Source organism: Ambystoma mexicanum, chromosome 3p (genome assembly GCF_040938575.1).
Source record: "Ambystoma mexicanum isolate Mex_15411 chromosome 3p, UKY_AmexF1_1, whole genome shotgun sequence".
NCBI lineage: Eukaryota > Metazoa > Chordata > Amphibia > Caudata > Ambystomatidae > Ambystoma > Ambystoma mexicanum.
The window spans coordinates 266,817,623-266,844,365 of record NC_090925.1 but is presented as its reverse complement, the minus strand read 5'-3'; the positions used below and the strand labels follow the sequence as shown (position 1 = coordinate 266,844,365).

The following is a 26,743-nucleotide window of genomic DNA, read 5'->3' as shown; positions in this document are numbered from 1 at the left end:
ATCGCTGCCAGGACCTCCTGGTTCGTTCCTCCTGCGGCCATCTCCTTGGGCTGGGCCTTCTCTTTGCTCCTGGTCCCCTCGGTGCCAGGCGATGTCTTGGCAAATTCGTCGAGCGTGGGCTGTTTATTCTTCGCCCTCAGGAGCTTGCTCGACATATCTTCGATCAGGAGCGTCCCTTCGATCTCGCTTAGGCCCCAGGCCTGGGGGCACTATGTCCCCCCGTCGCCACACAGTTTCAGCTACCTCCAGTCAGGCTTGCTCTCGCTGGATCGCGCTGAACGTGAACTGAGGGAATCGCCTCCAGAATCCCGGTCCCCGATCCTTTGTCCCAACATCAAGCGACGGCAGCCATTTTGTCTGCCGGCGAAGCTCCGGCCCCAAAACTTCACGCGGCTCCTGAGTACACAAGCGCTGCACAATCCCGTATGAGAATGCATCCACATGTGCAGCCGAGCCTCGCATTTACAGTCATCACCGTCTATGCCACATCGTAGCGGCCGTTGCGCGGATTCAGCCGGATAATGTTCGGATCAGCGGGAGCTCCCGTTCAGGCACGTCCTTTCACATGGCGTCCAAGCCACGCCCCCGCCTTAGTCCTAATAAGTTATTGGATTCAAGGTATTGTTGTATATGCAGATATGCAGCTTGGTCAAGTATTTTTACAAAAATGGAACCGTCGTAATGGGTCTGTAGTAGGCTGGATTGTTTGGGTCTAGGGAAGGTTTTTTTTAAAAGTACCCAAGCATCTTTCAAGTTAGGTACTATGCTGGAATTGAATGAAGCGTTAATAACTGATGTAATGAAGGGGTTAATTCCTTTGCAGCTTCCTTGACAAGATGGGCGGGGCATGCATCTCCCTGACAACTAGACGGTTTAAGTTTCAGGCTAATGGTTTCAACCTCTTTGATGGAGAGTGGTGAGAAATGTAATTGGGGCTGTATGTTACTGGTCGAGGAGTGAGTTCAGAGTGGGGTCAGTATTGGATACAAGGGATTTCTTCATTAGTATTTTGTTTTGGAGCATAGTAATTTTGTCTTGGAGTGCATTCTGTATATTGGTACACCATGGTACACCATTGGGTGTCTTTGATGCACGTGTTGGGGAGGGTGGGGCAGGAGATTCTCACTCTTTTAGGATGTTAGAGTGCCTTGGTGTTGGACTCAGCTTTGGAGATGCGGTCATTGTAGTTGTCTTTTTTTAGCTTGGGTTATAGCTGTTTTGTAGTTAAAGGAGGCTGTGGCAAAGTTGCCTTTATTGACTGAAGAAGGGGTGTTTTTCCATAGTGATTTGGATGATCTTTTTACATTTTTCTAAGAGACTTGAGATGTGGAGTGTACCAGATATTGAGGTGGATGCGTGGTTTAGATTTGCGTAATTTCATAGGCGCTAATGTGTTAATCGCCTTGAGAGTGGTTTGATTATATAGATCAACTAGAACTGTGGGGTCTGAGGTGGTCATGGTGGGATTGGTAATTGGCTGCAACAATGGGATGAGTTTGTTTATGGTTAGATTTCGTTTGTTCCTGGTCATCATGGCTGGTGCTTGAATAGTTTGAGGAGTGGATGCAATGGTTTCTTTGATGTTGAACCGAATGAGATGATGCTCGGTCCAGGCGCAGGGAGTGTTTGAAAGGGTGTCGATGTTGCAGTTAAGGTCATCTATCCAGTCGAGGATTCTACCTTTATTATGGGTAGGTGCAGAGAGGCGGTGGGAGAACCCTAGTTCAGTCATAGTGTCCTTAAGGGCACAAGCTTTCTGATCATTAGAGTCATGTAGGCCGAGGTTAAAATCGGAGGATAATGACTTGTGACTTGTTCTTGGTGTTGGAGGATAGTAGGCGTGAGATGTCGTTTTCAAAGGTAGTGGTTGGACCTGGTGGGCGATAAACAAGATGCAGAGTGATGGTGGATGTGGGTGACGTGGATAGTTTGACAGATAAAAGTTCTGCTGAGGGCAAGGGAAGATTAGTGATATTTCTCAGACCTATTGAAGTCTTGTGTATAAATGCAATGCCTCCTCCTTTGGCGATATTGGCATCTCTATCTGCACGGATAATCGAATAGTTATCCGGAATGGCAAGAGCAAGTGAGGGGCCTGAAGTTGTGTGCAGCCAGGTCTCTATAATCGCAATGAAGTCGAGGTCATGTGATGTTATGAGATCTGCGATATCTAAAGCATGTGCCTGTAAGGATCTGCCATTGATGAGGGCAGCTTTTATAGACGATGAGTATTGTTTTGTTTACCATTGGATAGTCTCGAGCTGGTTTCAGAAGCATGTGAGGCTGAATGAGTGGCTGTGGTGGCTGCTGTTGTAGTTTCCTGGGTGGTGGGGGTGGGGTGTTGTCGTATAAATCTAGAGCTCAGTCTATGGTTTCTGTAGAGTGTGGGGCAAGGCTGGCTACAGGATGCAGTAGGTGTACGTGCTTGGTGTGGTAGGCCATTAGTAGTATCAGGGTGGTCAATGGTGTATGAAGTTATGTTGTTGAGAGGAGAGGCTTTTGGTCGATGCAAGACTTTAGGTGTGGTGTTTAGACCAAATAGCATTTTGTTATGGGGCAGAGTGGATGCATAGTCCAGGCAGGGTGGTAAGAAGCTAGATGGTGGTAGTGGTAGATGGAGTCAAAGATGACCCCAAGTTGTTTTGCCTCACAGGAGGATTTGGGGTGAGGGGGCCCATAGAGGACAGACATAGTGTGAGAGGGAAAGAGAGAGCAGAATCCCAATGAGAAGGATCTCTGTTTTACCGGCATTAAGGCAGAGATCTTTCGCAGTGCACCATGCCTGAATAGCAGACGGGCAGTCAGGTTAGAGCGAGGAAGAGAAGAGGGCATCGGAGGGAAGCTTGGAGGAGAGCTGCGTGTCATCCGCATAAGACTGGAAGTTGGGAGAGAAGGTGGAGATGAAATGGGCTACAGGGGCGAGGAAGATGTTGAAAAGACAGGGCGAGAGGATAGAGCCCTGAGGGATACCGCAGTTGGAGAGTGAGATGGTGGAGAGAAAAGGACCCAGTTGAACTTGGGAAGGTCGGTCCGAGAGGAAGGAGGTCAATCAGTCCACAGCTAGGTCTGTGATGCCAAGGGTATCACAGAGCCGATTTATCAGGGTGGCATGATTGACCATTTCAAAGGCAGAGGAAAGGTCAAGAAGGATGGAAGGAGAGTCGGAATCGAGATTAGACAGCAAGTCCTCACTGGTGTTCAGGAGAGCAGTTTCCGTGCCTCTGACAGCTCTGAAGCCAGACTGGTGATCCTGGAGACAACCAAATGGATTCAGTGTGGTGGATAAGCTGGAGATGGCCAGCTTCTCCAAAAGTTTGCCCAGGAAACGTGTAATGGAGATAGGGCGCTAGTTTGCTGGACAGGAAGGGTCAGCAGAAGGCTTTTTGAGGAGAGGGTGCACAAGGGAGTGCTTGAGGAGTGAGGGGAAAAATCCAGTGGCAAAGAGTGATTTCAGAAATCGGCCAAGGCTGTAGCAAGAAAGTGAATGTTGTCCTTGATCGTTCTGGAGGAGCAGGGGAACCCCTGTTTGGATGAGATTTTCATAGAGCGGACTGGTCTATAAACCTCATCAGGTGTTATGGGAGAAAAAGAGAGAGTAGGAGGCGAGATGATGGGGCGGGGTGGCAAGGGAGGCCTGAGAGAGGGTGAGAGAGAAGTGTGTGGAGTAGAGGAGAGTGAGGACAAGATCTCCTGAGTTGAGCAGCCAGAGAAGTGCAGAGGGGGGAAGTGGAGACTGCAGAAAGGTTGGTGATTTTGAAAAGTTCAGCTGTGTTGTTTCGTGGCCGCAGAGATGCAGGCTAAGATATAGGTCCTCTTCATTGAGCAGATGGAGAATGTGTATTGCCTTTGGAGCAGTTGGCAGGCCAGTTTGTCTGAGGATTTGCTGGAAGCCTCTCACTTCCGCTCTGCACTTGGGTTTCAGAGGGTCCAGGTCTGAGTCATACCAAGAGTTGCACTTGGAGGCAGGTTTCATGCGTATCTTCGTGACAGTGGCTAGGATGTGCAGAGTTTTGGAGATGCAGAGTTGAAGGTTAGTAAGGGCTGTGTCAGAGAGAGAGAGAGTCAATGACTGGAGTAGGAGGCAGAGTGAAGGTGGCGGCAACTGGCACTCGCTTCATAGGTCAAATGACGGAGGAGGAGGAGGCTGGCAGTGCGGGCAGGGGCTTAGCCGGAGGACCCAGGAGGTCAAGGTGAGGGAACAGGAGAGCATGATCAGACCATGGGAGCAACAAGTAATGAGAGGGTTGGAGATGTCTGAAAAAGATGAGAGGGTGTCCGGCACAGTGTGTCGGACCTGAGGGAAGAATAGAGAGGGAAAGAGAGTCAGAGGTTGCAGAAGAGCCCAGAGGCCGCATCAGGGGAGACGAGGTGAATATTAAGTCTCCAAGGAGGGGAAGCTTGGAGGAGGAGGCCAGGAGAGAAGAGGTGATGTCCACCCATTAGGCCAGGCGAGACACCAAGCCTGCAGACAAGGCTTGAAAGGGGAGTAGGCCTGAGTGGGTGTGATAGTAGCAGGGACTCACTCAGGGAAGATCAGGGCCACTCCGCCCCCTGGCCGGTTATGCCTGGGCTTGGAGAGGATCTTGTAATCTTCAAGGAGGAGTGTGTCGAAACTCGTGACAGAGCTGGCCGTGAACCACTTATCGGTGAGAGTGAGAACATCAAAGTCGAGGTCTTCAAGGAGGTGGCAGATGTCAGAGGAGTGTTTGACGACAGAGCGAGAGTTGAGGATAGCTAAGTGGAGTAGGGTGCCACTTTTGAATGTCTTCCGAGGAGGGGTACAGGAGTGTGGTACACACAGAGGGGTGGCCGAAAGCGGAGTGGCAGGAAAGGAGGAAGTTGATGAGAGATGGAAGACTCCTATCAAGTAGGGTGAGGTTGGGCTAAGAGTCCTGGACCGTGACCGTGCCATTTAGGTAGACATTAATGATGACCCTAGAGGACAGGAAGGATGCCAAGAGTACCTCCCAACAGATGCTGCCATTAACGGGAGAGGAAGAGAAAGGGGAGAGCACAGAGACCACAAGGGAAATCCAGAGGCCCAGAGAAGAAACAACAAAGAGGATGTTGGTGAAAGTCTGCCTGGAAGATGCGTTGACATATGTGTCAGCAATCGGCAGGCCTGGATTGTCGACCAGTGGATCCTTCTTGAACCTTTTTCTTCCAGGCTTCGACAGAGGGATAAGCTGGTTGATAGAATAGCAATTAGAGAAGAAAGGGGAGATTGAGAGCACCATTGAGGGAGAGTGCAGAGAGAGGGAGGAACTGCAGAGCACAACACCAACTGCAGAGCACAACACCAACTACAGCCACACAGCACTGCAACAATCTAGAGTCAAGTGTCTAGAAGAGGAAAAGGGCCTATGTTACATCATACAGCAGAAAGCACGTCACCTTGAAGCGAGTTATCTGGACAGAGGGAAGAACCTAGATAAAGGGCTAGAGGGGGGGGACCAAATGCAATAACACAGATTCATGTGCCTTAGATGGCTGCTGAATGTGGCTTGTGGTGAACAGTACTTGCAAGGGATTGGTACCCAGTTAAATTTTCGAAACAAATTTTCGAAATGCCATTTGTCTAAACAAAAATGCTGGAAAAAAATTCAGAATGTATTATTTTGTATTTTTTATATTTTATTTTCTGTTTCGTTGGTAAAAAAAAGTGTCAATAAAAAAGAAAAACGGGGGGGTTGGGGTGGACCCTCCCCATTAAAAAAAAAAAGAAAAGAAAAAAGAAAAACATTTGATTTTTTTTAGCCATTTTTGTGTCGACAAAATGACATTTCGAAAATGTGACGTTTGAAATGTCACTATAAACCCAAGGGATTACTGAGGAAAGAGACCTCTTTTCATATTTCTCCAGACATTTACCAATACCTGCATCTCTAACGAAAGGTAGTTTCCGAGGGCTGAGGTCAGAACACAGACTAATCTGCATCCTGTCTGGCTTTTCGTGAAATAGCGCTTGGTCAATGATCAAGAAACGAATTTGGAAATGAAAGAATTTCAACATGGTATTAAATGAACTCTGCATCTCCTCCTGAACGTGAGGGTCAGAAAGGACATGGGATTCTCTTGTGTTCGTCAGGAAGCCAGAGTTAATTAAAGCTGTGTGTAACCTGCATGCTTCAGTCATTTTATTTGTATTTATTGAACATTTGGGATATTACTTCTCACAGATAAGAGTAGATGGGAGTGAATACACATAGCAGAGGCAGTCCCTCTGTAGGGTGCCTTTGCAATAGGGGGGTGTATTTCTGATTTTAGCAAAACGTTTAGGTGATGAAGGGGTGCTAAAGAGAAATCTACATCAGGGACAGAGACCATAAGAAGCAATAACTCTACATAGAAGCTGTGCTAAATGCACATTTTGTCAAGCTCAACATCTTACATAGGCGCTGGAATTAAGCCTCTTGTAAAATGCATGCAAATCCTACAACAAGGCTAGGTGTTGTGGTTTTAGTGTGTAACATATTTAAATGTCTCCTTCCACCACAGACCCCGAGTAGATTCAAAAGACATTGAGTCCTACCCACTAGCGGAATGATAAAGAAATCGGGACAATTTCTCAAAATGTATGTCGGGCTCCAAATACCAGCTATATTTGTTTCAGACCTTTTCAACTTTCTTTTTTTCTATTTCCCTCTACTTCTGATTCTGAACTTAGACTTTTTGATGTACCATTGCCTATGTAAGAATTGGTTGTATCCAGAAATTGTTATTTTAGAATCTTTTAAGTTTGTGAAATAAAGTAATAATAAACATGTGAAATTCTTTTTGTACATACATGCTGGATGTCCAGCATAGAGTGTTTCTGCTCCCATATACTTAAGAGCTTCCATGAGGACATAATACTACGTCTTATTTAACAACATAAATCGATGGCCCGCCATTGGGTAGAGAGCCACCACCAGGAAACTGGACTAGGCAGTAAGCAAATGCACCAAGCAAGGAGTGATCCTTACTTCAGTTATTATACACTGAGACAGCGCACACTGTTGGAGCTTGTTTTTCCTGCTGGAACACACTTTCTTGTTTGATTAACTGTCCCTTCCACCATAGTCTATGGTGCGTATTTTGAATGTCACCTTCCAACATCAGGCTCATTCAAACATGTAGTGAATATACCTTTTTTGTTTTGGCTCTCGCCTGCAGATTAATGTAACACTCTTCTCTGCCTGACATTCCAGTTGGCATTATTGACTTCTTATGTCTTCTTCCCACAGGGCAGCACACGCCAGCGCAACCTGCGTGCAGCCCAGGATATGCAGAACTACAGACATGGATATCCGGTGCGAGCTCAGGGTATTTGTGGGATCTTCACGCATTGGGTCTGTCATGTGTCTCCAGATTGACAAAAGCTGCATGCATGGGGCCCCTGCCCCCAAGATTTGAAGATTTGAAACCATTGTCTAATTGCTATCTGTAACTAAAGTCATGTTCTGTGAACCCTTTTTCGAATTTAGACCCAAAAAACATTTGAAAGGCGAATTCTTGTTCAAAGTGGGACTCCCCTCCTTAGAAAGTTGCATCTTTGGTTATAGTGTGGGAGGTTAAGAACCGCTGTTAAAATAGAAAATAATCATTTCTCGGCTACAGCTGTGATGGATTATATTTTGCAAACAAGGAAGTGGCTTTTGTAAGGGATCATGCAAATTGGATTTAAAAATACAGAGCACATCTCCCAACATTTTCTGCTGCATGCTCCTATGCATAATGCTGTAATGAGGAAGGCCGTCCATCAGCACCACTCTCTTAGCCCTTTCCACAGTGTGATGTTGTCAGGAGTTGGTAGAGAAGCCCTTTTAAACTGAAGACTAAATGCCTAGACTTTGGGGGCTGATCTACATTCACATAGGATAATTCTTCAAAGGAGAAGCTGTTTTTAAATGTCAGGACTCCTCCTTCAGAAAAGAAAGCATATGCACATGAATTAAGAAGGGACGGGATTCAATTTAAAAGTGATAGGAATCTCATAAATACAAAAGTCATTACTTTGTTGGGGAGGGTAGTAGTTGTGTTAAGAAGGCTGGGATCGTCACAGCTGGATGAAAGTGATATGAAATGGCATTTATAATGCGCTATCCACAAGTGTTTCAAGGTGCTACTAGGCAAGGGAGGGGGAACAAAGGGAAGACAGACACCGATCTTACTAAGCCAGGTGTCATTCAGATTGTGTAAGTGCATGGGAAGGGGGAAAGGGAAAAGTGTGTGGGGGAAGAGAGAGTGGAAAGTGCAGTACATAGGATAGTAGAATAAATGATGAATACAAACTACCAGATGGTGGCAAGTGCAAGGTAAGTGCAGACATAAGTGCTGGTAGGGGGACTGTAGGGATACAGAAAACAGTCCACAGGTGCAGGGGTTGCCAGGGAGGCAGTGCAGGTGTGCAACTGGCAGGGCCTGGGCCCGAGATCAGAAAGGGTGGCCAGGAATTCAGCAGGGGAGAGGGGGAGAGAAAGCAGAAGCAAAGAGGAAGGTATTGAGGTGCCGCCGGAACCGGAGATGGTTCTCCTCAAGTTTCAGGGAGGCAGGAAGCCTGTTCCAGAGGGAGGCCCCTGCCAAAGAGATATCTACCACCAACTTGTTGCTTGGAGAAACGACTGACCCCGTGGGAGTTGGAGGCGGATGAGCGAAGCGCTCGAGAAGGAAGATATTTAGGAAGAGAGAGTTGAAGGTATTGCGGCCCCAGTCTCCAGAAGGCCTTGTGGACAATGCAGAGGGTTTGGAACTTAATCCTCGCAGCCACTGGGAGCCAGTGCAGAGATTTCAGTCCTGGACAGATACGATCCCTGGGCTTGAGGCAAGTCTTGCAGTCTCGAAGTGTTCTGCTTCGCCCAGTGGTGTTGTAACAGTCTGCTGAAGGTCAAAAAGATTGGATGGTCTATTTTTTTATTTGGTTTATTAAAAAAACTTTACACATTTAAGAAATTAAAATATTTCCAAAATGTCATAACCATATATTTCAATGTATCTCTTAAAACCAACATTAAAAAAAAGAACACTTGGAAACATTGGGTCTCCATTAAAAAGATAGAATAAAAAAGCATTGCTGGCATATAAGATCACAATTCATTGATACACTCTATTTTAATTCTCATTAAGTAATTTCATCATATGTAAACATTGGAATAGGGCTTTGCATAATGGAGATGATATAGCCTCCATCAATTGTCTCCACAGGAAATCCAAAGGCTCAGATCTTTAACATACCAATCGAAACAGTTTAAACAATGGGTTGCAAGAGCTTCACAATTATAAACCGATGTTTAATTGTCTTTACTTCTTTGCCAAAATAATGGCAGTTATCATTATTGCAATTATCTCTCTTCTACGTTAAACAGTTTTCACGTGTTAACAAGAGATTTAATCTAAATCTTAAAATAGTGTTGCCAAACTGTTGAGAGAAATTGAGTTAAATAAGGTGCACTGTTACTAGCTTTTTGTTTGTGAGTCTGAGTTCCGAATAGTGTTTTAAGATTTCCTAACTTGTCACATGTTTGCCATCAATCCAAGATCCAAAGATGATTCTTAAACGCCAACAGATTTTCTAGAACACTTCTGCTATCTAGACCCCATGATCCTCAATTTCCAGTACATTTGGCCAAATGCCAATTCAAAACATTCAACTATGTTGTTTCAAACTGCTCAAATAACAAATTTCTCGGTGGCTTCACAAACCTAAGGCAAAGCAAAATTATTTTCCACCAAACAAGCATTCCCAGTGATTTCAGCCCAAAATTCAAACCGAATCATGGCTATTGGGAGTGATTTAGGTAGAGATAAAGTTGCTTTCCCAAAGAGGCCCTCTTAGTAGGTAAAATATTCTGCAAAAAGTAAGTGATGAATTTCAAGACCATATGTTATTGCCGGGACGGCTTTAGCAATGTAAAACATTAAAATTGTTCGCACTGTGAATTTCCTGTAGCAGTAATTAAAATTCCTCATTTTGCGCCATCAGAGGTTTGGCCTTTTCAAATAAATTGTTAAGTAGACCGATCTTGCAGGGATTTGCATAGATTGTAAAGCCAAGATAATTGCATTCATTTATTACTTTGTTGGCTTCTCCACCATCTACCTCTTTTTCTCTTGCAACTTGCTAAGATTGTCTTGGGTTTGGCTGTATTAATCAATATTAATAGCGCAATATTGCTTAAAGGAACCCAGTAATGGATGGAGACCCACTCTTGTACAATCTAGCGAGATAACGTCCACGTACAACATTCAAAATATCTTTACTCTGCTGATGGTTGGAGGAAGAAATGACGCCATCACCAGAGATGCACCCAAGTTAGATAAATGTTAAAAAGAAATGGAGCTAGGAGGATGCATACATGGCAAAGGCCTCGGGCAGTAGGAATCTCACCAGTTAAATCCCTGTCACTATTTAGATGTGCCTTTAATGCGGAATTTGTATGTAGATGGGGAAAAAACGGAGAACAAAACACACGGGAGGCACCAGCCTGCCAGCTTCAACCATAGTCTCTCTCGGTTGACTCGATCGAACGCTAACGATAAATCAGTTGTTGCTACCTGGACCTCTGGAACTGATATCTCCCAGGATGACCGTTGGAGCGAATTCATTGCACCGCCAGTGAATGAGGTCCCAACTCCTTCTCTAAAGCCCACCTAATTGACTTTTAGAATTCCATTGCAGTCCACCGACCTTTGTAACTCTTTCAGAGTCCACATCTAGAAGGGCAATCAGCTTATAGTTAAATGGTTCTAACCGACTGCCCTTCTTGTAAATGGGTACAATGAGAGCGAGTTTCCAGGTTGGACTTGAATAATACATATAAGTCTGAGGCCCACTGTTAGGGAGAATTTTCATTTTAGTGGTTAATTCCTCCTTCCTTAGAGACCCCTAGCTCTTTTGCTGAACCTTGGGACTTTTTAATTTTAACCTTGGATTGAGGGAGCCCTTTTTCTCTCTGACCCAGGTGTTTTGGTTTGATTTGAACATTGTTTCTTACTTTGGAGTCTGACAAACTCCATAGGCATCATCTTTACATTGTGACACACATCACCTTCAGTGCAGTGACACAGGGAAGTCTCTTAGATTTGCCAAATGTTTAAATACCCTCTCTTGATGAAGTTACTGTTTCCAATTGTGGTAAAGTGAAATTGACTTCACTTACATTTTGTAACTTTCTAGACTCAGCACACAATATCTTACCATAGGGTGCTGAAGGGGTTACTTAGTATCCCCTTTGTCTAGTTTCTCATGTAACATTTTTCATTTTACCCTTTCTAACATTAATGGCTGGTGACAGTGGTTTACTTTTTCCTAACATTGTGTGTTTCAACCGCGGGCTGCAATTGCAGCTGCAGTAAAGCACCCATGGGTGCCCATTTTGTCAAAATGGCCCAGTCTTCGTTTTTCTCCCTTTCTTTTTGGAAAGGTCCTTCTTGAGATTTTCTCTGCGCTTCAAACCAGGTTTGGTCCCTTTGTTCATTTTGTCTTTGGTGGGATTCGCTGGTGAAGCCCACCTCTGGTTCCAGCGTGTCTGGCAGGGCAGGAAGTGAAGGAGGTGCCCGAACCTCCCTGTGCTTAACCCCCTTGGTTACCGGAATGCACCCAAAGGTGATTTTCTGGCTGGCTGTCCTTTCAGGACAGCCACCATGCTATGTGAGTGACAGCTAGGCTGCGAATGAAAGGGAGAGACCAGCATAAAAGGCAATGCTTTTTGCTTGCAAGGCAGAGTCGACCACTGGATGAAGGAATCCGAAGAAGAAGAACTTGGAAGAGATGCTTGCTGCAACTCCTGGACCGTTGGTTTGCCCGGTGAAGCCCTGCTGCATTGCTGAAGCTCTGAATTCGCCTCAACTAGACAAGCCCTGCAACAGACGACTTTTCCTCTTGGGCTGGTGAGGCCAATCAACCCCAAAGCGAACTCGTCTGGATGTACTTCCATTGCTGCTGCAGGAACCGATTGCCAGGGAGAGGAACACCAGAATCGAGTGTCTTGTTTTTAAGTCGGATCCGAGCTCCAGGAAGATCCTCCGGACTCTCATGAAGCAGGACTGACCAAGCCTGAGCCACCTCCATAGAGTGCTGGACCCCAGATGAGAGGAAAGTCCATAAAGGTATCCAAGAACCGCAGTGGTGCTGTCTCTGAGAGCCGCGAGGAGCTGAAACTGCGAAGTGCCGCTGATTTGAAGTTTGCCCATTGCTGCCGCCGACCTTCAGTTCGTAGTGCAGGAGTCCCCAGGCGTCCTCCCTCTTGTCCCCACGACTGAGGCCCAGGAACAACAGGATCTGCAGACCTACAAAGGAACAGAAGCCAGCTGCAACCAATTTCTTCAAACCAAAGGTACTGTAACAGTAAGGGGACTTACCCCTTGATGTGTAGTCTTGCTAGCTCTCAGTTGAGACTTGTCTTGGTTGCTTTTGCAGTGTTGCTTGCAGCTTTGCCCCTCACAAGCCTCCCAGCCTGTGGCCCTATAGTGATTCCATTTTCTACAAAGAGTTCTAAAACATTGTGCAAGACTTTTACTTACCAGAGTGCTTCAGTTCACCTAGACTTTTGCTCAATTAACGCTGGCTCCCTGAAAGACTCTTCTCACCTCTGACTTTATGCTTTAACTATTCCCCAGGAAAGGGTTGAGTTACTTTGAATCGAATAATTCAAAAAGTACTTACCTGTTTAAGAATATTTGTTAACCATTGTTTTATTCCCTCCTCTTTTGCTTTTGACACTAAACTCACTATTGCTCTAAATGTACCAATGATATATCAATGACCACAGTGTCCTAGTTATTTGTCACCTCAGGGTGTAGGAAGTGTCTGCGTGCCATCCCAAATGGGCATCTACTGATTTATTGAAACTGAAAGTGTGTAGTTGTGAAGTATATTTTTGTGTTAAACATATTTGCTTGCTTCTAAAGAAGGCTTATTCAACTGACTGTTACATTAATACATTGTTTAATCAAGAAACCTTGAAAGTAAGTTTTTATTTGGATACTTGTCACTGCAAATCTGTGTGATAACCCTGCAGCTCACGTGACCCCTCTTGAGATAAGCCTTGCTGCTCAGTCACTCTACCAACTTGGGTAGTACATGCTTATACTAAAGGTTGGGTTAACTATTGCCAAGAGGACAAGGCTGGTGCAGTCTCCCACAGGGTACTGCATAATGTCTTATATAAGACAACAGATGTCAACAAACTTGTGGAACTCTCTTGTCCCCTGCACACCCAATTGGTATTTATTGTGTAGACAAAGAAATGATGTAGATTTAATTAAAGCAGTTAATTACATCAAATTGAATTAAATAATTCTGTTCATACTCCTATTTTTGTAAAAACAGAATAAATATTTGTACTTCATCATATGGTATCGGGACCATTACATTCTGATACATAATCTGTTATTTGTAATTAGTTCAAATCAATAATTTCACACAAATAATTACGCAAACATAGATAGACAATTTCACACATTGAATATAGTACAGTCTCAGATATGACTAGACCAATCAAGTCAATATTCTGTTATGTTCAATCTTTGTATGCTTGTCTGCACGTTTCGGGGTGTATAATTCCCCTTCTTCGGGAGTTGTCTATACAATTCCTTTTTCTTTTATTCAAATCTACAATGAATAAGAATCATTATTTAGTAACTATTATTGTGATCAACTCCATTCATCATACAATAATTAATATCTGTTAGGGAGAATTCTCAAAATGTGCAAATTCCTCTCTACCTTCGAGACTCCCAGCTCTTTTGCCGAACTTTGGGACTCTACTTCTTAATTTTGTTACTTCTGTGTTTAATTCTTTTGGTTATGGAGTTTTAGACAACTCCGTAGGCATCATCTTTTCATGTGTGTTACCCAGTACCCTCGGTGCAGTGACACAGGGATGTATTTCTAGACTTCCAAAAGGTTTAAATACCTTCTCTGGGATAAACTACTGTTTCCCAGAGAATGTAAGGTTAAATTGACTTTACTAGTCTTTTTAAATTCCTAGACCCAGCACACACTATCTTCCTATAGAGTGCTGGAGGGGCTACCTAGTATCCCCTGTGTCTAGAAACTCATGTAGCAGTCCTATGCTACCCTTTTCTATCAAAATGGATGGTGGCAGTGATTTTACAATGACCTACCATGATTTTTTGCGAACGTGACACAAGTAGCTAAACATCACCGGGGGCCATGTTTTTCAAGATGGCGCCTTAAGTCCCTTTGTTTAAACAGGTCCTGGTCTTCTTTTTTCGCTGTTTCTTTTTGGAAAGGTCCTTCTAGTGTTTGTCTCTGCGCACCTCTGGCGCACGAGTGTCTGGGGTGGGCAGTAAGTGAGAGCGGTGCCCGAAATTCCATGTGCTTAGCCTCCTAGGAGACCCAAATGCACTGTGGCGTGATTGGCTGGCTGACTGTCCAGCAAGGACAGCCACCCTGCTGGATAAGTGACAGCAAGGCTCGAATGAAAGGGAGAGAACGGTTTAAAATGCGAATCTCTTGGACTGGAAAGGAGAGTCCACCACTGGAACAAAAGAACCGAAGACTAGCTGGAAGAGGGCAGCTGCTGCATATCCTGGAACGTTGGTTTGCCCGGTGAAGCCCTGCTGCAGGTCTGAATTGCCAAGTTCATCTCGACAGAGAAGCCCCTTCAAGGACGACTTCTTCCTTTTGAGTTGGTGGGACCAATCAACACGTAAGCCACCTGGATACCGTTCTCGAAGCTGGTTAGGATTAACCAGGGGGAAAGACACCAGCTTGTGTGCTTGAAGAACAGCTACTCGAACTGAAGTGACTCCATTTTGTTTGCATTTTCCGCCAATCCAGTGCAGTGCAGGAGTACCCCCGACGTCCTCCCTCTTGTCCCTACGACTGAGGCTCCGGAACAGCGAGGTCAGCAGGAACCAACAACTTCAGCTGCATTTGTTTCTTCTATGGTACTGTGCCAACCCGATTGAGAGACCGTCACTCTCGCGGTGAAAGTTTGACATTTCCCAACTTGCAGGCCTAATCAGCTTGTGATCCAACAAATGATTCTTTTTCGCCTAAACTACTTCTGAGAACTTTTGCAAAGACTTTACCGATTCATACCAGAACTGCTCTTTCCTATCCAGAACACTAGCCCATTGACTTTTGTCTAGGTCTCTTGACTTGAATTGTACTCTTCTGGTGTACTGAAACTATTTGCACAGTCTTAACAAGTATATGTGATCTATTCTACGTACCTTTATGCCTTTTTACTTCTAAGTAACAGAACTGCTATTTGGCTCCTATTTCAGGGGAGCTCAAACTGTCTCAAAATATTTTGTATTGGAGTGTATTGGTATATAATATTAAGTTGCCTCCTTCTAGTGTAATGTTTTCTAAATGATTGTGTAATAAAATAATAAGTGTTTTAACAAGAAACCTGGAGTATAAGTATCTACTTGAACCACTGTGATTGAAAGTCCTCTGTGTAATGACTTGTACTGCTCATATTCACTCTTGAGATAAGCCTGGCTGCTCAGCTCGCTACCAGAAACTGTGTGGTACAGACTTATACCAAAGGTTGATTTGGCTTACACATGTAGTCCTAATTGTGTGTGGTGGTCCCAGAGCGTACTGCATGCAATTCTGCCTAACGATCTCTGTCGTGATTCTAATCACCTGTAAATAGTTCTCTCATGGGAATTCATTCCAAGGATTTCTGTTATTCGATCATTGAAATTTGGACATAAAATTCTCCCTAAAAATCAAAAGTATGAATGTAAACATACACTTCCCTCAGTAGAAAGCACAGATTGCACTAGCCGTGCAATATTGTCACAGCTATCAAGTGTATTCAGAACTAGTAAAATCATTTTATATCGCATTTACCTGTTTGGTATAGTAAGAAACCCAAAGGTCTTTAGTGTGCATACTATCTTGCCTAACGCCCACAATTCAGGATTTTCTTTCATTAATCGATTTGCATAGATCATTTGTTCTTGGGGCCCTAGAATTACTACTTTTTTTGATAAGGATAACGATGTCCTCAAAATCATAAAATAAAGACCAAGCCTCTTTCTCCAAGTCTTCACATTTCAAGTCGGAGTCACTCTGGGCTTTATGTAAGTATGAAAAAATAAACATCCCATTCCTTTTCAACAATAGGATTTGACTGATAGTACAGTTGCAAATTGTCTGTCATTTACTAACTTCCAGCAGTTTAATTCTGCTTTATTTCTAGTACAAGTTAGCATAATTCCCCCTCCTTTTGCTACATTAATGACCAGAGGGATTGTAACTTATTTTTGCTTATTGTGAGAAACCTGAGGCGTTTCTCACAGGCTATTCCCGGGAATTCTTTATTGAGGTTGCCAGGGGAGGGCCATCGCTTTTGGATCCCAACCATGGGGGCGGACGAGCGAGGTAGGATCATCTGGGCAGGGGGTAATTGGGGACTGTGGGAGACAAGCCCTCGGGCGAGACCTGGTATTCCCCCGGTCCGATACACCCCTACCCCACCTTCCCTCATTTGTAATGGGATATTGTCAACAGTGTCCCATCATACCCCAGTACCTTTCTGAAAGGAAAAGGCAAAACCATCTGGGAAAACAAAGGCCATCCCCTAAATTCCAACATGAGTTTTGCCCTGCTTTCCACGAAACCCACTTTTCAACAACCCTACATTCAAACCCCTTTTCCTGATGATAAAAATTCACAACATCTTTATCCCTTTTTTGTAGAAAACCACAATTCCCATAATCCCATTCACCTATTGAAATACCCAAGGGCTGGGACGGAGAAGAGGCAGATGGGAGTCATGAGGATTACCCATAGGAATCCATGGTTAATGGATTCCTATGGGAAGTCTCGGGCAGTCTCCATGTTGTCCCGATACCGAGGTCAGGAAGAGTTGGACAGGGAGGGAAAACTACTCACACCTGACTCCAATCAACAGCTGGGAGTATAAAAGCAGCAGCCAGAAGCAGTAGCCAGAAACAGTATTTTGAGCGAGCTGGGAATGCTGAAAGGTGCCGAGATGCCAGAGGGAGACAATTGTTGCCAGGGAAAACCTGGAAGACCTGGAGGAGGAAAAGCTGCTTAGACACTGGACTGGTGAGCACATGGGAGGCTGCAGAGTTGAGTGGGAGCTGTGTCTACAGGAGGCCAATCCAGGGGCAGCTGGAGTCACCTGGCGGCACCCACATCAGTGCTCCTCCCCTGGGCCCTCTGCTCCTCCCCTGGGCCAAACCAGAGAGCCCAGGCCTTTGAGTGGCAGGTGGTAGGACCCTCACCTCAAGCAGAAGATCCCCTTGTTGCGCCTGATGTTCCCAAACGGTGAGAATGCCGTTTTGGGGAGCTGAGGAAGTGTGAGCAAAATATCTGGAAGTGCATTGAGTCCAAAACATTAGACTTTGAAAATTGAGAGGGGCCTGAGCTCGACTTGAGGGAGAAGACCCTTGTAAGCAAACTATCATATCCAGGGTCACAAGGGTAACAGCTGCCCTCCCGGGTGAACGGCAGAGTTGAGGAGGTACCAGCAGAAGAAGAGCCGTAGCTTTGACTCCAATGGAAGACTGACAGAAGCAGGATTGCTCCCATCTCAACCGGTGAGTCAAGGAGCAATATGAATGCCTGGTTTGTGTAGCGGAGCGCTTACAACAATTGTATAAAGACAGTTGATTGAAAAGGAAACGCGGCGCAAGTGAAGATGACCCCAGCGTGTGAAAGGAGCGGGGAAAGATACAGAGTAACTGAGTGGTCTGGCGGGGGATGAACAATCATTCGAAGTTCTTGGTTAAATGTGTTGTGAACCATGAAAGTGATTGTTTAAAAGGCTTGTGCCCGATCGAGGATAGTCTAATTTAGTTTGAACTGTGCTTACAAAACCAAAGCAAGGGGACGGGAACCCCAATCAACCACCAGAAAATAGAACAGCATAGTTTGATCCCGGCTAAGGGAAACTAAACTGAATGTGAACCATTGCGTGAGAGTGAACTACAAGGACCAGAAAGCCTTGCCAGATCTGAGCCCAACTGAGGGGGATCCGAGATCTGAGTCTGGCTGAGGGGCATCCGGGGTGAATAGTGAATCGCCCGAGACACCAAGTACCTTGAAAATCTGAAAGAGGAAAAAGCATGTGCGTTTGTTGCATCAGGTCCTCTGAATCAAGGGCCTTTGAAAGCCAAAGAGACTTTGGTACGGAAGGCCCTGATGCTAATGTTTGAACGGCACCCAGGCCCTAGAGAAGCCAGAGACTGTGCTAAGCTTGAGTGTACCTCCTTGTCCCATGCTGAAAACATGGAGAAGGGAGGCCAACGGACTGAACATCCTGACATATCATTTTGTGAACACTTCTTTCTTTTTCGTAACATCGATTTCCAAAACTATTTGTTTTTAGAGGTAAGGATTGGCAATAGGTTTTAGCATAGGCCCTTTCATTTTGACAAGACACCACTAGGACTGCGTTATTTGATGTTCGTAGCTTGCTCCCATCTTTAGATTTAGGATTTAAGTCAATATTGTTTAACTGTGATCACTTGGCGTCTGTCGTCTTACTGTTGATACCATTCACTCAATCTATGATGGTCACTTGGGGTGCCATTTGTTATATTCCAATCACACTGGTCCACCCATAGGCTTTCGGACAGAACAAAAAAAATCTATTTGCGAGGCTTGTAAGCCACGTTGCCAAGTACAATTCAAAGGATCTGTACTATTGGACTTCCCTATTTAATATCTACAAATTCCAATTTTCAAAGAAAGTTTCCCATCTTTTACCATGGGCTTTCTGTTCCACAAGATCATTAACAGTGGTACAACAAATTGCAGTTAAAAGGCCACCTTTTTCCCTCCCCAGTCCTCCCCTAGTCACTCTTTTTTAGAGAATTGAGTAACCATCTAAAACCACATTGTCTGAAAGGAATGTATCCTGTATTAATATAAAATCGTGCATACACAATTTAACAAAGATTTCCTTACTCGTGTACAAATACTTAAAGCCCCTCGAGTTCCAACTACATATACTAAAAATACTAAAAAGTCTTTTTTTATTTCAATCGCACCCATAGTTCTCAGAGAACCAGGGAACCATGAACAGTCATTCATCCGTCCTTTCTCCTTTTTCAAAGCTTTTCAGTACTGTTAAAATGCATGAGGGTATCACCGGCCATGGGTTGATCGAAGTCACATTGTCCTATGTCATTAACAGCTAATAAAATATGTTCTAGGACTACCCGAGAGGGAACAGTGATCACCACAATGTCTGTTCTTCGGTCGTAGAAATCCACTTAAGCAATATCCTCTCAAATTGGCCCTCCCAAGTTCAACTGGGCCCCTCTCTCTCTCCTCTACCTCACTCTCGACTAGCGGCATCCCTCGGGGCTCTATCCTGTTGCCATGGCTTTTCAACATTTACCTTGCACCGATTGCCCACTTGATCTCTACCTTCTCTCCACATTTCCAGTGTTATGCTGACGACACACAACTCTCCTTTTAAGCTTCCCTCTCTTCCTTCTATCCTTGCTCTCATTCCTGACTGTCTGACTGCTATTCAGGCATGGTGTGCTGCTAATGATCTCTGCCTTAACACCAGTAAGACTGAGATCCTTCTCATTGGGACTCCTACTCCCTCCTACACTCTAGCTGCCCTCCTTTGGCCCCTGCCCCACACTCTTGTCTGAGGTTAAAAACATGGATGTTATCTTCGACTCCTCTCTTTTTCTCTCTCTCTCTCTCCTTCTCACCTCTTATCGCAGACCTTGCCAAGAAGGCACACTATCAGCTTCAAATCCTCAGAGGCATTCTCCCTTTTCGCACCTTCCCCCAGAAACTCAATGTTAGCCATAGCTCTGGTTCTCACAAGGCTCAATTTACTGCAACAGCCTCTTCCTTTATCTGCCTCTTTCCTCACTTTGCCCTCTTCAACCAATCCAGAATAGGACTGCAAGACTTATCATTGGCCTCAAGCCCAGGGACCGCATCTCTCCATCGCTAAAATCTCTCCACTGGCTCCCGGTGGTTGCAAGGATCAGATTCAAGACCCTCGGCAGCATCCAGAACGCTTTCTGGGGCCTGGGACCTCTCTACGTTCAACTCGCTCCCTAAATACCTCCCTGCTAGAGTCCTTCTGTCCTCTAGCTCCAACTCTCTGCAAATCGGACGATTCTCCAAACTTTGGTGAGGGGACTTTTGGTACACAATTCCTGCCTCTGGAGGTTCACACAGATGCCTGCAAAGTTTCCGCTGGATTCGATCTTCAGAAGACAACGCACTCTATAATGGTCCATATATTAATTGTATTTATTTATTGATTTATAGTGCGCTGAAAGCTCGCAGGCTTCCTAACTGAACTGTGAATGTCCCCCATCACTTGAAGAGATGTGTTTTCAGACTTTTCCTGAAGGCTACGTAGTTGGATTCCAGTCTGAGTCGTAAGGGAAGGTTGTTCCATTTTTGTGCTGCTATCACTGGAAACTCTCTTCCCAGACCGTTAGCTTGTTTATGAGCTGCAACTGAAATCTGCGCCTGGTTACGTGTTGGGTAATTCTTTCCTTCAACTACGCCGGGGCTTTCCCTTGCAGGTATCTGCGGACCAGGGTCGTGGATTTAAACTGGATCCTGTCCTCCACGTTCAGCCAATGTAGGGCTGTTCTATCGGCGGTGATGTGTTCACTTTTTGTTTTCTTTTTCATTATTCTGACTGCGTTATTTTCAATAACTTGACATTTTGCTATGAAGCTCTTGTTTGTGCCTAACAATAAGGCATTGCCATAATCAAGACGGGACATGATAGCCGCTCTGGCAATGATGGCTCAATTCTCTTCACTCCAGTATGGTTGAATATCCTGAAGAAGACGTAGGTGGAATAAGCAGTTCTTATGTAAGTACTGGACCTGTGCATCTGTACCCATTGAAGCCTCCAGAAAAAGAGTTGTCACTTTCCATGAAACCTGAACAGGGGAGTCTTTGATGTTAAATGATTCGTATTCTTGTCCCAACTTGGCTCGAGCCTGGTGGGATTGGAAGATCATCCTCTCAGTTTTACTGCCGTTGAGGCAAATCCGGTTCTTTTCCATCCATGTCTCAATGGTGTTATGAAGTGTCGTCACTTTCGTGCTGTCTCTGCTGTAATTGCCACTCAGTTCCACCACCAACTGGGTATCATCTACATAGTTCGGAAAGTAAGCTCCGATGTATCGAGCACTACGCAGGGACACCTAATGTAGAGGTTGTACAAGAGTGGCGACAGGCTTGCACCCTTCGGGAAACCACATTGGGAGTCTCTTCTATACCCCAGGTATTCGTGTCCTGCTTCCTGGGAAAGTTACAGTACATCAGGGGAGGGTCCAAAATGAAGGAGGTCTTGAGGTTAGTTGGTCCCACCAGGCTAAGGGAGGATGTAGTCTTTGGCGGGTCTTCCCTATCGATTTGAAAACTGGGTCAGCACACCTGCAGGGCTTCACTGGTGCCTCTGCGCTCCTGTAAGGTGCTGCTGGCATCTCTGCTAGTCTTCTGCTTTGGATTCCTTGTTCCAGTGGTTGACTCTGCCTGTGGTCCCAAAGTCCTTGCCTTTTATGCTGGAACCCATTCATTCACACTCCCAAGAGCTGTCAATCACGTGGGGGGTGGGAGGGGAGTAGCTGTCCACCAGGACAGCCAGCCACCCAGTTAGAATTTGATTCAGCCAGGCATACCTACAGACAAAGGACAGTGAAGCTTCGGGCTCCTCCCTCACTTCCTGCCTTCGCAGACACACTGGAATCTGGGTGGGCTTCAGAGATGAAGCTCCGCAAAGGCAAAATGCACAAAGGACTCAAATCTACTCTAAACGATTGAAGAAAAGCCTAGAAGGAACTGACAAATGAAAAATGGCAAAAAAAGGAATACAGGGCCACAAAATGGTCACCCACAAGTGCTGGACTGCAGCTGAGAAATCAGCCTGCTAGTAACCTGCACAACCGATAGAAAAAAGTAACCACTTCCACCAGCCATTTAAGTTGTTCAGTGTAACAACAAGTTACATGAGGAGTGAGGGAAGGAGTTGCAATTTAACCCCCCAGCAGCCCACATAAGGTGGTGTGTGCTGGACGTACAAAAGGAATGGGAAGATGAGTTTTCTTACTATTCTTGGGAACTGCAGTACTCACAAGAAAATGTATTTAAACATATAGAGAAATCCAAGAGACTCCTCAGTGAAACTACACATAGGGTGCTGGGTGTCACAAAGCAAAAAGTAGATGCCTGTATTAAATGTATGGAGTTTACCAGACTCCATGAAACAGTAGAAATAAAAATCACAGTCATATGCAAAGAACAATTGAGTGTTAAAAAATTCCACTCACTCAGGAGTTTAAAATAAAATAAAGTCCAGAGTCCAGCAAAAGTGCTGAGGGTCTCTCGGGTTAAAGGGAATTAGCACAGAAACTGAAAATTCTCCTTAACAGGCATGCACTAACTGGCATGTCCTCCTCCCTATTATACATGAGCAAAAGCAATTCCTATCTTTCTAGCATATGCTGACTGAGCTATACTGGCTTTATCAGTGTGACCTCTTCAGAGGTTGTGTTTTTTTCTCTTTTTTTGGTGTTTATTCATTTTGTAAATTCTGGTTTCCGTGGCTAAAGAGCATTGTTTTCTGAACTGTTACCTTGTTTCCTTTCTGCTCTAAGTTGGTGCATGTTGCCTTGCTTCTCTCCTGCAGGGCCTGGAGGATGAGGACGAGGACTCCCCTGAAATGCCGAATCTCCGTTTTTACCAGAACATTGAGAAATTCAAGCCCAGTGGTGAGAACCGTCTCCATATGCCCAGTCAGCAAAGGCCTCTGGCACTGCCACATCTTTTCGGGAGTCTGAGTGTCTGATGTGCAGCTGGTCTTCTCTTAGTGGGTAAAAGTAGGCGGCCATGCTGCCAAGCTTTCTGCTGGCACATATAGACTTGTGGCAGTTCTCATATTGTTTTGATGTTTAATGTGCCGCTGATCTTTGTTTAATTTATATGGCCTGATGGTCCGGGCTAAGTAAGCAGATAATGTCTGGAAGAGTAGTTTGCCCAGTGTAAGGGCGCTCAGGCAATTGATTATCTAGCAGAGTGTAGCTCACACTTTGATGACTGAGGGCCTCATCACGAGATGGGCGATAACGCCGGCGCTAATAGCGCTGGCGCTATCTGCCCTACCGCCAAACCCACCGGCACTATTGCCGCCGGATCATGGGTTTGGCGGATTTGGAATTCCCTATTCCACCTTGAGCTCATTCGGGAATGCCCCATTCCCCATTGGGCTCAATGGGGAAATTTCGTGCTCATACCGCCGGCGGATTTACCGCCGGCGGTATGAGCGTAAATATTCAGCGGATTTCCACCCAGCTCAGAGCTGGGGAGAAATCCACCGAAGCCCTGATTTGGCGGACCCTTAAATCCGGCGGTAATAGCGCTACTGCCGGATTTAAGGGTTACCGCCAAACTCGTGATGAGGCCCTGTGTCATCATTGGATTATTTCTGTAAATGAATGTTATGATTTCTGTTTCTGTTTAGGGTGTTTGTAGGGTGGATCCAGAGCCAAGGTGTAGTTAGTGCTTTACGTAGTGAACAATTGTCCAACAAAGAATCTCTTTTATTATCAGTTTAGCTGAAACCACCTGACCTCCACTAATCCTAACAACCCATTCATCTCACCTGCAACACAGCATTGACCACTTCTGATTTGGAGTTTGTTTATTATCAACATATCTGACAATAAAACTGTGGATTGTGGTTGCAGCTTGGGCATTGTTAAGAGCAACAAGTACATTCTTAAAAGCACCTCCCTGTATTAACTGTTGTTTTTATGTAGTGTTGGTTGTTTGTTTATTGTGTCATCCTCTGCAAGGCTGCTTGAAAGTGCTGTAGAGAAGCAAGAGGGGCATAAGAGTAGGGGCAAGAGAGAAGGTACAATGGGATTCTTCGAATGACAGAGACCCCGTTACAATTCTAACGCATCCCAGGAGGTCTATCGAGCTGGCATTAATTGCTGGACACAAATTCTTTTAATAGTTTATATGATACAATGGGTGCAGTCAACCAATATGGCTCCTTCATAATCTTGTATGTTTTATGTCACTGGGATATATCTAAGAGTTTCAAGTGGATCCTGGAATGAAGTCTCGACTAATACATTCTTGTACAGTAGCAGCAGAAACCTGTGTCTAGAGCAGGGGATTCCAGCTGGATAATTTGCTCGTAATTGAAGCAGGGGTAAACTAGGCTTGTTAAACAGGTGTTAGCAAGGGTATGCACTCTATGGGAGCTGATCGGGGGGATGTTCAGTGATCTTTGTTTGCATTTCTTTTGCAGGTGTTCTCATTGAAGAACTGCTTTCTAAGTGGTCTAAAGATTACCAGTTGTTGGAGCAATCGCACTCATACATACAATGGTGAGCTTGGGGGACTTTGTGTGTGTGCTTGCAAATGGTCATATCTTTTTGTATTGATCAATGGGCACCTCTGGGGTCTCGTAAGATTCGCAGTGGTGTGGCGTTGAACGTCAGAGATGCACAGTTTGGTGGCTGTTCCGTGGTCCATAATAATGCACCTCCCAAACTAAAAGTTTTAATTTGAAAAGTTCAAGTGGATTTTGAAAAGGTCTACATGTCACGGATTCAGGGCTTTTTAAAAAAAAATCATGCAGGGTGTTTTTTGTTTATTGCACTGTTCTGTGGAGCTCATGAATTCACAAATGCATAGAAATATTCAGCACCCAGCAGCATTGTTCTTTTGGAACAACCAAAGTATTTGTGCCCACTAGAAATGTTGCATTTATGTATTGTGACTGTGCCCCATGTTGTAGGCTAGGTGATAGGATCGGGGTGACAAAAGGGGTGGCTGCCAGTAACCGGTCCGTGATTCATGCTCCGTAGGAAATAACTTGAGGATCCCCCAGGTTCATCAGTCAATCGCCAGCTTTAAGTTCCACCCGCTAAATGTCCTCCAGTAGACCTGAAGCCCAAGCAGGCCACAACACTCAGGGTGGGCAGTGAGGGAGGGAGGGAGGGGTGAGTGGGATATGGGTCCATACAAGAAAACACCAGATCTAAAAGCATGGGGTTCAAAGACTCAGCAGGGTAGCCGATAGCCATGAAAGGGAGGCTGGCCCCAGTAGAGAAACAAACCCCTAGGGAAGGGAAACCAACTAAATCCGCCCCCCTCAACATACCGCCACCCCCCAGAGTCTGGCCTGAACTAAGGGATAATTAACAAGGGGGGTCCTGGGAGTCCCTCTGCCAGACATTAGTCCTGGTTACGAGAGACTTACCCAGAGTCTTTAGAAATATCCCAAACATATGAGTCTTTGTCCTGCCCTGGGCAGTCCAGTACCGAAATGCTAGGCAATTCTCCTCTGAACAAGAGAACCAACAGAAACCCCAGACACGTGTTTCGGTCTGGTTGGACCTCATCAGTAGGGTGGATCTGTGCCTCTCTAAGAATAGTGAGCCCCAGGGCAGGACAAAGACTGATATGTTTAGGATATTTCTTCTCTGTGAAAGATAGTGAGCTAAAGACTCTGGGTAAGTCTCTAGCAACCAGGACTAATGTCTGGCAGAGGGACTCCCAGGACCCCCCTTATTAATCTGAACTAAGAGATAACACTTGAACTATCCCCAATTCAGTAATTCCAACAGGCCTAACCCACTGAATCCACATTAACAAAAGGTTCCCATCTTTAGTCTGTGTGACACTTGGCCTGTGTTTGGCTACTGATAGTGTCCCCAATGCCTGAAAATGTTTGTTCATTCCATCCCTGGGACTGCTGCCCTTGGCACTTACTGCACTGTGGAAAATAAGAATATGCAAGAGGGACTTAATAGAGGAATTTCTTACAATGGGCTAGCTTATTGGCATTCAAATGTGGGACCTTGCGTACTCTTAAACAAGATTACCCTAAATTGGTTTCCTAATCTGAGATGTCAACATGCTGGTGCTGTACACACCCACCACTGCGAGCTAGTAGCTACAATGCTCGTAAATGCCAGTGCAGAACAGCACAATGGGTTCTCACCCGAAGGTGTTTCCAGAGCATCAGGACCGAACTATAGCAATGAAGAATAAAGTTCCAAAATGGAAGACAGTTACAACAGGAGCTCAGTCTACAGACCCACACAGCAATGCAGGGACAAACCAGAAGTGGATGAGATGCAGAATTCAAACTAGGAGAACCAATCACTGTGTTCACTTGAGACAAAAGAACAGCTGTATATAATCCATCCATTATTGGCTCTCACGCCGCACACAATTATTAGGGTTGTGTTGGAGTTTTATTTGGAGCATTGTTAAATGTAGTGGAACTGTTAGGGAGAATTCTCAGAAATGTACTAATTCCTTTCTACCTTAGAGACCCCCAGCAACTTTGCTGGATTTTGAGGACTTGAAATGTTAGTGAGACCCTTTTTCCCACTCTCTCATGTATTTTAATGTGATTTTGAACTCTGTGTTTCTTCTGGTTGTGGAGTCTGACAAACTCCATAGGCATCTGTCATAGGTATCAGGCAGGTAGTTGGGGCAAGCTGGATGGAGGCTTGGCAGGCCTGGCATAGGCACACAAAGAACCCATAATAAATCCCTCCTTTCATTCCGTCCTAGTGTTTGTGGTAACTTCCTGGTTACCACTTCCTGTTGCCAAACAGGAAGTGCATTATAACTCATGAGCTCTCTAGTGTTTGGGTGTGGCTGGCTATATAAACCACACCCAAGATTCTTCCAGTGCTTCGTGTTGCTTACTGTGAGCTGTATCAGCAACACACTTGCCGTGCTCTGGATCAGCCAGCATCTGCTTACCTGCTCCGGATC

The 26,743-nt window shown here is 45.1% G+C and overlaps 1 protein-coding gene across 4 annotated transcripts in view; it reads left to right on the top strand.

The window, feature by feature from the left end:
• The window catches only part of OGFR (opioid growth factor receptor), a 227,014-nt gene that overhangs the window by 68,237 nt on the left and 132,034 nt on the right, over positions 1-26,743 (top strand). For 2 of the 4 annotated variants that reach the window (XM_069650775.1, XM_069650776.1), the window contains 3 exons: positions 7,227-7,305; positions 22,626-22,707; positions 24,255-24,333. In XM_069650775.1, the coding sequence (XP_069506876.1) occupies positions 7,227-7,305; positions 22,626-22,707; positions 24,255-24,333 (240 nt within the window). The remainder of the gene's footprint in view (positions 1-7,226; positions 7,306-22,625; positions 22,708-24,254; positions 24,334-26,743) is intronic. The other 2 variants (XM_069650774.1, XM_069650773.1) reach the window with 1 other exon arrangement.